Source organism: Juglans regia, chromosome 2, assembly GCF_001411555.2.
Source record: "Juglans regia cultivar Chandler chromosome 2, Walnut 2.0, whole genome shotgun sequence".
Taxonomy (NCBI): domain Eukaryota; kingdom Viridiplantae; phylum Streptophyta; class Magnoliopsida; order Fagales; family Juglandaceae; genus Juglans; species Juglans regia.
In genome coordinates, this window is record NC_049902.1 from 35,765,291 (window position 1) to 35,777,415 (window position 12,125).

The 12,125-nt window shown below is 33.8% G+C and overlaps 2 protein-coding genes and 1 non-coding gene across 4 annotated transcripts; 2 read left to right on the plus strand and 1 right to left on the minus strand.

Annotated features, from left to right (window-relative positions):
* Nucleotides 1–774: 774 nt before the first annotated feature.
* LOC108983716 (electron transfer flavoprotein subunit alpha, mitochondrial) lies at nt 775–6,275 on the plus strand. 2 transcript variants are annotated; one of them, XM_018955452.2, is made up of 8 exons: nt 776–924; nt 1,925–2,107; nt 2,517–2,728; nt 4,113–4,276; nt 4,446–4,604; nt 4,737–4,789; nt 5,295–5,435; nt 5,971–6,275. In XM_018955452.2, exons 1-8 carry the CDS (start codon nt 832–834, stop codon nt 6,046–6,048), a joined length of 1,083 nt encoding a protein of 360 aa, XP_018810997.2. In that variant the 5' UTR covers nt 776–831; the 3' UTR covers nt 6,049–6,275. The 2 variants fall into 2 exon arrangements, with proteins under 2 accessions (XP_035543312.1, XP_018810997.2); XM_035687419.1 differs by lacking the exon at nt 4,737–4,789 and having other exon boundaries at nt 775–924.
* A 1,224-nt stretch (nt 6,276–7,499) lies between these two features.
* On the plus strand, nt 7,500–7,570 carry TRNAG-CCC. The gene has a single exon. It is a non-coding gene; the product is annotated as a tRNA-Gly (tRNA).
* A 2,056-nt stretch (nt 7,571–9,626) lies between these two features.
* LOC108983722 (vascular-related unknown protein 4-like) lies at nt 9,627–10,708 on the minus strand. Its single transcript, XM_018955464.2, has 3 exons — nt 10,280–10,708; nt 10,081–10,152; nt 9,627–9,945 (listed from the first exon to the last, which is right to left on the minus strand). The coding sequence occupies exons 1-3, from the start codon at nt 10,622–10,624 to the stop codon at nt 9,805–9,807; spliced, it is 558 nt and encodes a 185-aa protein (XP_018811009.2). The 5' UTR covers nt 10,625–10,708; the 3' UTR covers nt 9,627–9,804.
* Nucleotides 10,709–12,125: the final 1,417 nt, after the last annotated feature.

Here is a 12,125-nt window from a genome sequence, read left to right on the forward strand (position 1 = left end):
CATTAGAAATTTTCTAAACTCTCACATAAAATATAATAAATAATTTAACTTTTTAAAATCTTAAAATAAAATTATATTAAAAAATTATATTATAATAATATTTTATTCAACTTTCAATTTTTATCTTATCTAATCTGTATAACCAAACGAAGCCTTAGTCTTTAAAGATTGTGTCATATGCTCTATTTTAAGGGCAAAATTTACTATATTTAATGATTTTACATTTTCATGATCTAGGATATGCTAAGATGTTATCCATGTAGACATGCTAAGAGAGAGAGTAATAAGAGCGTGTAGAGAAAAGAAGGTCCATAGAGAGCGTATATTCGATCTTTCACCTTTGTAATCTATTGTCTTCTTCTTTATTTTGGGTTATCTCTTTAATAGCATAGTTCCATTTGCTTTAAATCGCTTTTACATTTTCTCAACATCTTTTCTTTTAACTTTATTTTTTTATTGTCTTAATTAACGGTGTAAGATCTACACTACACATTTATTTCGTTATGTGGCATATTTATTATTATTGGATGAAAAAAAATATTTAATAATAATAAATATGTCATATATTACATAGTGAGATGATAATGAGATGATATTGCGGTGTATAGAATTTTTCTTTTGATTTATCTTTGTTTAACATCACTTGGCTAAACGACTATAATTTAGCACTTGCCAGACGCAGTAGGCTACACGTCGTATTTGATGATCGGGCACCACTTGTTGACCTGTCACTCCAAGTACGACGACGTTGTGAGCCTTACTTAAGCAAGTCGAGTTCCCATCGTCGTCCTAGTCACTATCTCGCAGAGAAGAGAGAAGCTGAGACAAGCAATGGCAACTCGTGCGATGCTCAGAGCTTTCTCGAAATCCACCTTTCCGTGCCGCACATCCCAACATCTTTCCCTTGCATCCGTTTCTCGATCCGTATGTTATCTCTCAAATATCTATGCTTGAGCCTTGAACCATGCATGTATGATGTAATTGATTGTGTAAATCATTCTTATTTTGAAGAATCCAAGTCCATATATGTATCTATCTGCGTGTATATGTTTGGAAATATGGAATGATTGAGCTCGATGTTCTTGATGTTAATTCAATGCTCTGAAAAGAGCGGAGGGTGGTTAAAATACATGTGAAATTGATGCCAAAATGTTAGCATCGCATGATCGATTTTATAATATAGTGGCTGAGATGTCTGGATTTCCGAACACAAATGCGCCGAAAATGTGAATATCTTGCTTGCCTTGTTCGAGATAAGTGGTTTCAAAAGGAGACGTAGTCTTACTATCAAAGTAGGATCTTATACACGCTTTTTAGGTGACTCACTTCAGGCTTAAAATTGTTATAAATCTCTTGTATTTGTTGAGACTCGCATTGCGGAAAGCTTTTTAACAATTGTGAGGTTTAAACACAAGAAAACAGTATCTGTTTCAAGAATGATATAATTGATCTCGCCTTACTCAAAAGGGGATTCAATGAGTTTTGGTTAAGCCGTTAAAGAGAAAATTATTGTGCATACTAAACATTATGGACGAACTTTTTGGTCAAGGAGCCGATTCTTCTACAAAGAAGGCATGGAAGACAAATGAACTAAAAGAATCTGATACCTATATTTTGATATAAAGGGATATGCATCATCTCGACCAGCTTTTTCCTAGACTATTACGCCATTTGAGGTGCCCTATTTTTTCACTCGAAGCATTAATCCTAAAAAAGTAGAAAAAAACAACAACTCAGACAAGACAATTTAGATGTTCCAACATACATTAAATTACCAAAAGACAAAAGCAAATGGTAGGCATTATTCTCTTCACATATTGGAACACATGAAAGAAGAAACTATGTGCAAAGGGCACTTCAATCAGGTTCACTGGCCTGCAGGTTAGAGTTGGCAATGACAGTCAACAGTCCTTTTTCTTTGCAGGCTAGCACGCTGGTTCTTGCTGAGCATGAAGCTGGTTCTATCAGGGCACCATCTGTGAGTGCAGTAGTGGCTGCAAATGTTTTATGCAAGGACAACTCCATTTCCGTGCTATTGGCCGGCTCAGGTCCTTCCCTTCAAGAAGCTGCCACACATGCTGCCTCATGCCATCCTTCAGTTTCTCAGGTAGGTAAAGTACACTCTTAATCCTCATTACTCTGCATGGACTTCCTGGTTTTTGGTATTTCCTCTTATATTCATTTAAGATAGAGGCAGAATGTGGGAATGAATATTAGGACTGTAGCTTTGGTCTTTTTTCATACAGCCCATTAAATTGAAACAACATTGCTATATTTTCTAAGAGTTACATATTGTGGCCAGCAAGAAATTTTCACGTTGAAAAAGCCCAGAATATTGTCAATCTGCAAGATATAATTGTATTCGATTTTCTCATGGTTAGTATTCAGGGATAGAAATAATATATTAAGACTTCCATCAATATCCTGACATCTTACACTGATTTGTCTTTGAAACACAGTTCAAGTGCATAATATTATTGGATTCTGAAAGTTGGCTGATGCTATTTCATGCACAGGTGCTTGTAGCTGATTCAGATCAATTTACACATCCAATAGCAGAACCTTGGGCTAAACTGGTCCATTTAGTGCAGCAGAAAGGTGACTACTCGCACATAATTGCACCTTCAGGTTCATTTGGGAAAAACATTCTACCACGTGCAGCTGCTCTTTTAGATGTTTCCCCCATTACAGATGTTATTGAAATGGCTGAGTCTGATCTATTTGTCAGGTATATTCTGTGGTTTAGCCCTTTGATTGACATTGCCTTCTCAAGGTATTTCATCTATTGATTGATATGTGAGTTAATGTTGCTATCATGTACCAAGCAGACTTCAAGCATCGTATTACATCTCTCTCCATTTCGTTGTTTGGATATTGACAAACTACTTGATCAGGTCTTGGGTGAGGTCTTATTATCAAACTGAAGTTAAGTAGGACAGATTGCAGTGCTACCTTTTCAGGACCCTAAATTCTTGTATGGGCTGTCAAGACACTTGCATTCTCATGAATTCCAAATATTGTAATAAAGCCTGAATTTTGGCCTCAATCATGTAGTTCTGCAATGAAACCATGTAGCCTTTGTGATGTCAAAACTACATCAGCTTTAAAAACTAATGGATCTTACTTGAGGTTTTTGGTCATTAGGTGGAAAAAAAGTTATATAATTGGAAATTCTGTGCTGTCAATGTCTTCAAAGGACACCTTATGGGAGAAGAGCCTATTTTTCTTTTTTGCATTTTTATAATTATTGAATCTGTTCTTCTCTCTGTGTTTTCCCTCTTGTGGCTCTTATGAAGCAATTAAAACAGACAAAACATGGGTAGTTACTGGCTTTGTTTTTTGGTAAGTAGTTATTGCTTTTGTTTTTAGTGGTTCCTATATCTGTTTTTTCTATGGGTCTGGCCAGTGCCATGTAAAACGTTCCCCGTCTAGATTACCAAATATTTCAGTTTATGGCTACCGGATGCTCTTGTTTTGAGAAGTAATGAGGATGTGCTGCACACATATATAAATAGTAAAATGCTTCAAAATATTGTGATTATCAACTATTCCCAGTACGTAGAAGTTTTTTTTTACTCTCTCAAACAACACAAACTGATCATCAAGTAGAAAGCATGTTTCCTTAGTCCAGATGGCATATAATCAAGTAGAAACAGTCTTACCTACAATCTACCAGGCTTTACAATCCATTCCATTTACCCGTAAGTAAAAAATTCTAGCCATTCATGTCCTCCACATCGTTTTCGTTGCAATCTTTTGTCGGTTAATTTACATTGGTAGAATTGTTTGCAGACTGACATTAGCAAAGAAAAGGATGATCAATTTTTAGAATCTTTTTACTTCAACTACCTCTAAAACCTCTGGTGTGTGACTCTGACTTATTCACCTCATTTTTTAGCCAGAAACTTTTCTTAGGCTCAATCACTGACAGTTTTGAACTCATTATATAGATCTACAATAATCAAAATAAATGCTTGAAAGTTGCTACGGTGGAGCAGTTGCTGCCCCTTGTGCCATAGCATTATGCAAATTCACTCTTAGGCCTTAACTGTGTGTCTAAGGCGAATGCTGATTTTTTATCTGACATGGATAATATTAAAATCATTTGCCAGGCCAATATACGCTGGTAATGCACTCTGTACTGTTCGCTACACTGGTGCCAACCCTTGCATGTTGACCATTAGATCCACATCTTTCCCGGTGCCACCAACCCTGGCTGATTCAAAATCTAAGGAGGCTCCTATCTCCCAGGTTGATCTCTCAACCTTTGGTGAAGGTCTGTTTATCTTTTTCTAATTCCTAGGAATTTTGTTGGCCACTCTCCGACTTGAATATATACGAAGAAGAGATTTAACAATTCACATTTTGTAGTTCTTCATTGATAAAGCTTTGACTATTTATTGGGTGATTTGTACCGATCAGATTTATTATGTACTTATCAACAGATTCTATAGGTAATTCAAGATATATAAAGCAGACGTCTCAGGATACAGAACGCCCTGATCTTGGGAATGCACGTATTGTAATCACTGGGGGGCGTGGGTTGAAAAGTGCCGAGAACTTCAAGATGATAGAGAAGCTTGCAGAGAAACTTGGTGCAGCTGGTACATTTTACATATAAGAAGAATTTAGGTTCTTTCATCTTGAATCTATTTAAGCCATTGTTTTCAATATGACCTTGTTTCTTTATTTTACTGCTAGTATAATTTGCAACTTTGTTGATTTTTTTCACTTAGTTGGTGCCACCCGTGCTGCTGTTGATGCGGGATTTGTTCCTAATGAACTCCAGGTCACACCTATTATTGTTATCTCCCAACTTTGTCCATATCGTTTGATATTTTGACATGATTTCATTAGATATCCCTTTCATTCCATTAATTCCAGTTTGAGTCTTAAAATTGTTAAAAAAATGATAATAAATAAAAAAATTGTTCAAACTCAGTTTTCCTAATTGCCACTATGCAACATGGAAAATAAAAGTGTGCCAGTTGTCCATTGGCACTTGAAAGCTATGATGATTTTGAGTTTGGAACCTCTCTCTCTCTAGAAAGAAAGAAAAATTTTGGTGGTATGTGTGCCTGATGCTTCAGTATATAAGTTGAAATTTTCATACTGGCATGATAGCTTTTCTACTTGTTGTCTTTGGGAAAGTAGGATGCTTCTGATAGCATTAACTATCGGTATATTTACTGTTCACTTTTACTACAAATGTTATAATTAGTCTATCGTGCTAATGTAGAGTTCTTATATATATTTTGCTGCCTGGTCTTAGTTGTGACTATTTTTTGTGTCAGGTTGGCCAAACTGGAAAGATTGTTGCCCCCGAGTTATATATGGCTTTTGGTGTATCAGGAGCCATTCAGCACTTGGCAGGCATGAGAGATTCCAAGGTCATTGTTGCAGTGAACAAAGATGCAGATGCACCCATATTTCAGGTGATGGCTAAACCTTTTTGCTCTCTCTCTCTCTCTCCCTCAATATATATATACACTTGAATGCTAGGTAATGGTAATCGAATGTTCAAATGAGCCTTGCAATTCTATGTCATGCGTGATTCACCTTTGGTTCCTTACGTCCCGCGATGTTCAATTGCTCGCTACATTTGGGATATCAGATCACCAGAAAGTTCTGACTATTCTCAGTTCTAATTCAACAGTAAAACCATGCATACTGAAATTTATGGGTCCCACAGCCACACAAGGAAAATGCAGTCCTTGAGCAAACTGCTGATGAATGTTATTTCTGAGTGTCATAATAATTTTGATATCACCATCCAAAATTTCAGCTATAAGAGCTAAAAAAGCAATTCTAAAAGCTATAGGACGATGCATTACCCTTTTGCTCAATGCTTTTACTCACTGTGAAACTTAAAACTGCTTTGCTTTATGCTCTTCTTTGATGCAAGATTTCGTGGATAGCAATTTTGCTTGCATTTTATTTTTGCCCCCTAACGACACCCTTCAATTGCAGGTTGCTGATTATGGACTCGTAGGTGATCTTTTTGAGGTGATACCGGAATTGCTCGAGAAGGTTCCGGAGAGAAAATAAACCTCTAACCTGTGCTTTTCCAGGATTCACCCTTGGAGGTGAAAGATGCAGAATGAACTGTCTTGTTTATAATAAGTTCCAAATTCTCATTTCTTTGAACGTCCTTTTATACAGCATGGAATCAAAATCACCCTTTTCAAATTGCCTTAAACTGGTCAAAGGTCGTGATAAGCACCACAGCCAATACTTTCAAAGTCCCATGAAGAGGGATTATTATTATGGGTTAATTTCACTTTGCCTCCTTGATCTTTCATTCAATTCACAATGTACATTCGAAATTAATAATTGCATCAAAGTAGACCCTCAAACTTTCAAAATTTCTTAATCCCCCCATTTCGTTTACCAGCAGCGTTAAATCTAATGAAAATTCATTACACATGCTGCTTATATGTATAACATTCACTATAAAGATGTAATTTTTATTTAATTTATTATCATACAATTTAAAATAATATATGCTATCAATTAATAATAAATCATAAATCATTAAATAATTTTTTTATTAATTTATATATGGTTAATGAATATCAAATAATATCATTGTGTCCGAAGATTATTTATACTTGTTTGCAATTTAAGTATAAAATAATTTTATATATGGTTAATGATTAATGATTTATTATTAATTGATAGTACATATTATTTTATATTTTATTTGATTAATAATAATAAATTAGATGAAAATTAAATTTTTACAGTGAATTTTTGTTAGATTTGACTCTGTTGATAGACTGAAGGGGGGAATTGGGAAGTTTTGAAAATTTGGAGGTCCACTTTGATGCAATTATTAGTTTCGAAAACATATTATAAATTGAATAAAAGTTTGATAAAACAAAGTGTAATTAATCCTATTATTATCAACAACATAATGTCAATGTATAAACAATGAGTTTCAACAGGTTGGTTCCCCCATTATGGGATCTGTGAGTGGTGGTGGTGGTGGTCTACTACGCTTCTCCCCTAAATAGATCTGTAACAGCACAAAAACAGAGGAGCCTTGGTGCTGACAAAACTAAATTCTCTATTCTCTCTCTCTTTCCCTCCGTTGATGGTTTTTTGATACTTTTGAATCCAAAATCCAATTATCTGTTTCAATATACACAAAGGTGTAAATAAATTATTTTCCCAATCCAGAGAAAAATGAACAATTATAGTATAATATATTTGGCATTTGCAAGCATATTTATCGACACGTACATTAGCTAGCATAACAAGTAATGTTACGTATAGTTGTGGAGTGTGTAAATATCGCATAATTGTTTTAAAAAAAAATAAGATCTATTATTAAAAAATTAATTTTTTTTTATGTTGGTCATATATTTTTGTATTAAATATTAAATTCCACAAATATTCCAATTTGAGTGGAGACCAAAGTGTGATTCCCAATCAACTAGGTAGTCAACGTCTCCAAGAGAGGATACTAAAATTATTAGAGAGGAAGGAAGCAGCAAGCGCATCTAGTGTAGTGGTATCATAGTACCCTCCCACGGTACTGACCGGGGTTCGATTCCCCGGATGCGCAGTTTTTGTTCCCTTTATATTTTTTTTAATATAAGTAATTAAAAGACTAGAGCCAATTCTTTTTTTTTTTTTTTTTAAAAAAAAAAAAATCCAGCAAATTCAGATTCACTTGGCTTACCAAAAAGTAGTTTTGATGATCAAAGACATGTTTAACGTGTTCATATGTGACGGTTATGTTTATTTTGCATCAAAGGAAGGACAGAAGTGATTTTTGAGAGGATATGATGGAACTCAGAACTAGACTAGAGGCCAGATGGCATAAAAGTTCATCAACCTAGGGCTGTTTGGATTTTGATCATCATTATAGTTACAAACAACAATTTCTGTTCCAAGCTGTACATGATCATGAGAATGCATGCATGCATGGGAGCTTGACTTTAATTAGCAGATGATCATGATGATGATCATAGTATCCATACAAACATATTCATGTGGGATCTAATCTAGGTCATGTGTGTGACAAAGCAGCTTCCAATTAAACTTCCTGATCAATTCCAGGTTTAAATTAATTAGGTGGTGCTAGCTAGATATTATGCAATAATATTTTAGGTTTAATTAGGTGGTTGGTTCTTGATTTTCTTTTATTAAGCTGCTCTCATGGTCTTCCTCTTTTAGGAAACTTTTCAAATCATACAGTTATATACATATATAAAGAATGGCCAAATTATAGGGTTTTCAATCACATGAGCAAATTATTCTAGTCTGATTAATTGGCTGATCGATTAATGAAGAATGAAAACATAATTCGCTCCTAAAGAATTAAAAATGATAAACACACGTAATTTTTCATAAAATTTTATACAACATTAATATTGTTTCGAAATGAGAGGTATTTTTGTAAAATATCTTATAAAAGATGTAACATTATTTTAGAACAATGTTATGTTATGAAATATGTTGTGTGGGTATGTATGATCTTTCAATACTAACCCAATACCTTGCTAGCATCTCAATTTGTATAGAGACTCCAAATTAAATTAAAACCGCTGTTTTGGATTTTCCACAGTACTCATGGCCAAGCAATCTGTTGTAATTAAAGAATTTTTAAAGTAATGATCGATATATATGGAGACTAAACATGATAATGTGCTTTATTAAGATCATCAGTCTCCACAATGTTATATATTAATAGATCACTCAAAACAGTAGTGTACTAATTATGGCATAATATTAGAGAATGATCGATGAAATATTAACGATCATGATATATTAATTAGAGAATAATTAATGACGAATTATTTATCATGTCCATGATTAATATTATGCTATTTTGATCTTTACTCTTAACCTAATTAATAACATTAAGGAACATGCATTAATAAAACCAGTCGCTTTATTTATTGGCATTTAATATATTATGGAGAAATGATTTATTGGTCATGAAATATTAATGATCATGAGTACCATTGATGCTTAATTTGTTGCATTTACGCACTGATCATCACCAAATATAAAAGAAGAGAATGCACTTGTAATGAAATGGATTCGTTGCTAGCTGGCTAGCTGGTTGTGAAGAATATTTATATATATATATATATATAATTAGTTTCGAAAGCATTGCTCAGCCAGCTCCTTAATTGGCAGCATAATCATGAACCCTAGCTAGATAGCTAGGATAGGATATCGTAAATTAATTATCATGATCAAGGAATGCATGAGCTGGCCGGAGCTCTAACATATTTATGGAGATCATCGAAGCTAGCAAATTTCTTGTTGATGCATGGCCGATTAGCTAATTATAATTATACGGTGCTTCTAGTACCGCTCAGCTTCCTCATCATCGATCATGATCAGCATGATCATCATGACTTGATTGTTCTTTTAGTTCTTGACAAATTAAGAGGGATTACCTAGACTTCTACATTAATTAATGTCTTTGATCCATTCTTCTTATATATATATGTAATTGTTTTTGTTGATATTAGCGTTTTAATTACAGGAATTAATTTGAATTTTGGTGTGTACGTACAGATTTTCCTTCACCTCGCTCATACAAGAGATCAGGGGCAAGCATTAATGATAAAGCAGTACTGAAAAGAAGTAATGTTTCCAAAAAAGAAAAAAATGCATATAAAGCACTTTATAAATTAAATGTTCTTAGATGATCAGTTTCAATAATATTACATGATTAATTCGGCAATAGATAATAGTACTGATCTGCAAGCATTAACTTGTTCATGCAGCAGAGATCGATCGATCGAGATCAGATGAGAAGGGAGAGAGGCGTGCATGGAATCATCGGAGATAATTCCCTATCGTAGACAAAGGAACTAAGCAAAGGCCCTTCTTCTTCAATTCAGTGCAATCGCTGTCTCTTCCAACAAAACGCACTTCACTTCTCTCATCTATCTGTCCGGAAGTGCCAACAACTTTCTCCTGTAAATCATGTAAAATGCACAAGGACCTTTAATTGTTAGGTACTTAATATTATATTTATTCAAATCACATGAAGAAGAAGAAGAAGAAGAGTTAAAGAGAATTCATGGATTTTTTATTTATTTATTTATTTACCTGAGATATGTTTGCATGATCAATATCATTCCGCTTATCAGCATCCATATCCATCTCATTCATATCACATACCTATTGTAAACATTGTACAGTAAAGAAAAATATGTCATATATATATATATATCGTTAATTCCCACTAATTAAATCATCAGAATATGAACAAGAAATGAAGAAAATGTACAATGGGAAAATCCCTGACCTTGGGACTCATGTTAATAGGAGAACTAGCAGTATCCACTAAAGCATTTTCAACCAAAGCTCGCGCTCGGCCTGTTCTTTTCGTTTTCTTGAAGCTCGATGATCTCTTGCTAGTTTTAACCATAGACGAGCCCCGGCCACCAGCTAATTGTTCACTCCTGTCAGACCTTTTTCCGGCCAAAGAAGCAGCATCGGAAGCCAGAGAAGAGGTCTCAGAACCAGAAGAGCAATTACTGTGTTCGTTGCTTGTTTTGTGATCTGAGAAATCCTCGAAGTACACAGTCCAACCACTCTCCTCTGAAGAGTACTCAGAGGTTCTTTGATTGGAAGAAGTGGGCTTGCTCATAGTGTTCGTGTAGTACTTTTCGATCCAAAAAGCAAAAGAATTAGATGAAAGAAGAAGAGGTCATGGCCGGTTTGAGAGAAGCCTGGCCTCTCAGGAACCATATATATATGAGTGTATATATATATAGAACATGAAGAGAGAAAATAATAGAAAAAATAATCGCGAATGGTGACGCATATGAGTCGTACTTTAGAATATATTGGTGTGGGTCATAGGAAGTTGGGGGAAGTACTACTTAAACTTAGATGCCACACATGAATGAGAGAGAGAGAGAGAGAGATGGTTTGACATTTGCGATTAAGATCATTAGATCATATGCATAGAAGAGATTTGCCAAATGATTGTAGGGTAAATCACTACCATTGATCTATTAACCTAAAAACCAGTTCATATATATTGTATCGTCATTTTGTAGAGCGGTGCTACTCCGCTGCTTAATAGCACTGCTCATTATTACCGCCAGTTGTTTTTGTAATTTTTTTTATTTTTTTATTCACAATTTTTAATATATTTAAATATTTTTTAAAAAATAATAAAAAATATACCAATACATTTAAAATAACTTTCTCAATTATTTAAATAAAATAAATTAAAATTTTTTTTCTCGAACTCTCAAGTAGAGTGATAAGAATTGGTAGGCATAATAACTTTTTTTCCATTTTGTATACGTTCCCTGCAGAAAATTTGTTAATATTTCTCGTTTATATATTTCACTTAAGCAAAAGCCTAGTTTAGCTTAATCACAGTGGTACTGTAGGTTGCAGTTGGTACAGTATCTCTTCTAATTTTGCAACAAGAGTCCATGCTCAGACCATGACCACTATCTAATTCCTTTCCCACTTAACCACGGCTCTTCTCCGCGCCGCCCCCTCCCCCCCTCTCAACACACACGAGTTTTGCTATATATACAATATACATCAACCATTATTTTCATCCTCACATTTTATACTGATAGTTTTTTTTATAAAGTGTGAGATAGTAAATAGTGATTGATGAAAAGAATTAATTATATATATATATAAAGAAAAAGATATTGTTAAATGACTTGTTTTTGGCGACCTAATGAATTGCAGCTTTAATAATTACGAAATGATGTCGTAAAAATAAAAATGGTTATGAAATGGGATGTTTATAACTAGGATGTTTAAAAATGGTTATGAATTGGCCTACCAGTACTACAATTTGAACTTAATTAATTAATTCACAGGATATATATTGTCAATTAATAAGAGCACCTGCATATATATATATATATATATATATATTCATGTTGACGTACAATATTTAAATTATATATACTAGAATTAATATTCTTTGGACTCACTTTCAACTGTATTAAATAACAATTATTACTTTTGTGGAATGAGACTAGTTATCAACCATTTAATTAAACAAAGTTTATCATATATATATATATATATATATATATATATATATATATAGGAATATTGAAATTCCATTTTTCTTGGTTCGATAGATCAATATTTGTAAGTAGTACTAT

Excerpts from the sequence above, each read along its gene's own strand:
- LOC108983722 (XM_018955464.2), bottom strand. The coding sequence starts at position 10,624 with ATGAGCAAGCCCACTTCTTCCAATCAAAGAACCTCTGAGTACTCTTCA. Across the intron at positions 10,153-10,279 it reads CTATTAACATGAGTCCCAAG|GTATGTGATATGAATGAGAT; the intron begins GTCAGGGATTTT and ends TGTTTACAATAG. Across the intron at positions 9,946-10,080 it reads ATCATGCAAACATATCTCAG|GAGAAAGTTGTTGGCACTTC; the intron begins GTAAATAAATAA and ends CATGATTTACAG.
- LOC108983716 (XM_018955452.2), top strand. The coding sequence starts at position 832 with ATGGCAACTCGTGCGATGCTCAGAGCTTTCTCGAAATCCACCTTTCCG. Across the intron at positions 2,108-2,516 it reads GCCATCCTTCAGTTTCTCAG|GTGCTTGTAGCTGATTCAGA; the intron begins GTAGGTAAAGTA and ends TTTCATGCACAG. Across the intron at positions 5,436-5,970 it reads CAGATGCACCCATATTTCAG|GTTGCTGATTATGGACTCGT; the intron begins GTGATGGCTAAA and ends CTTCAATTGCAG.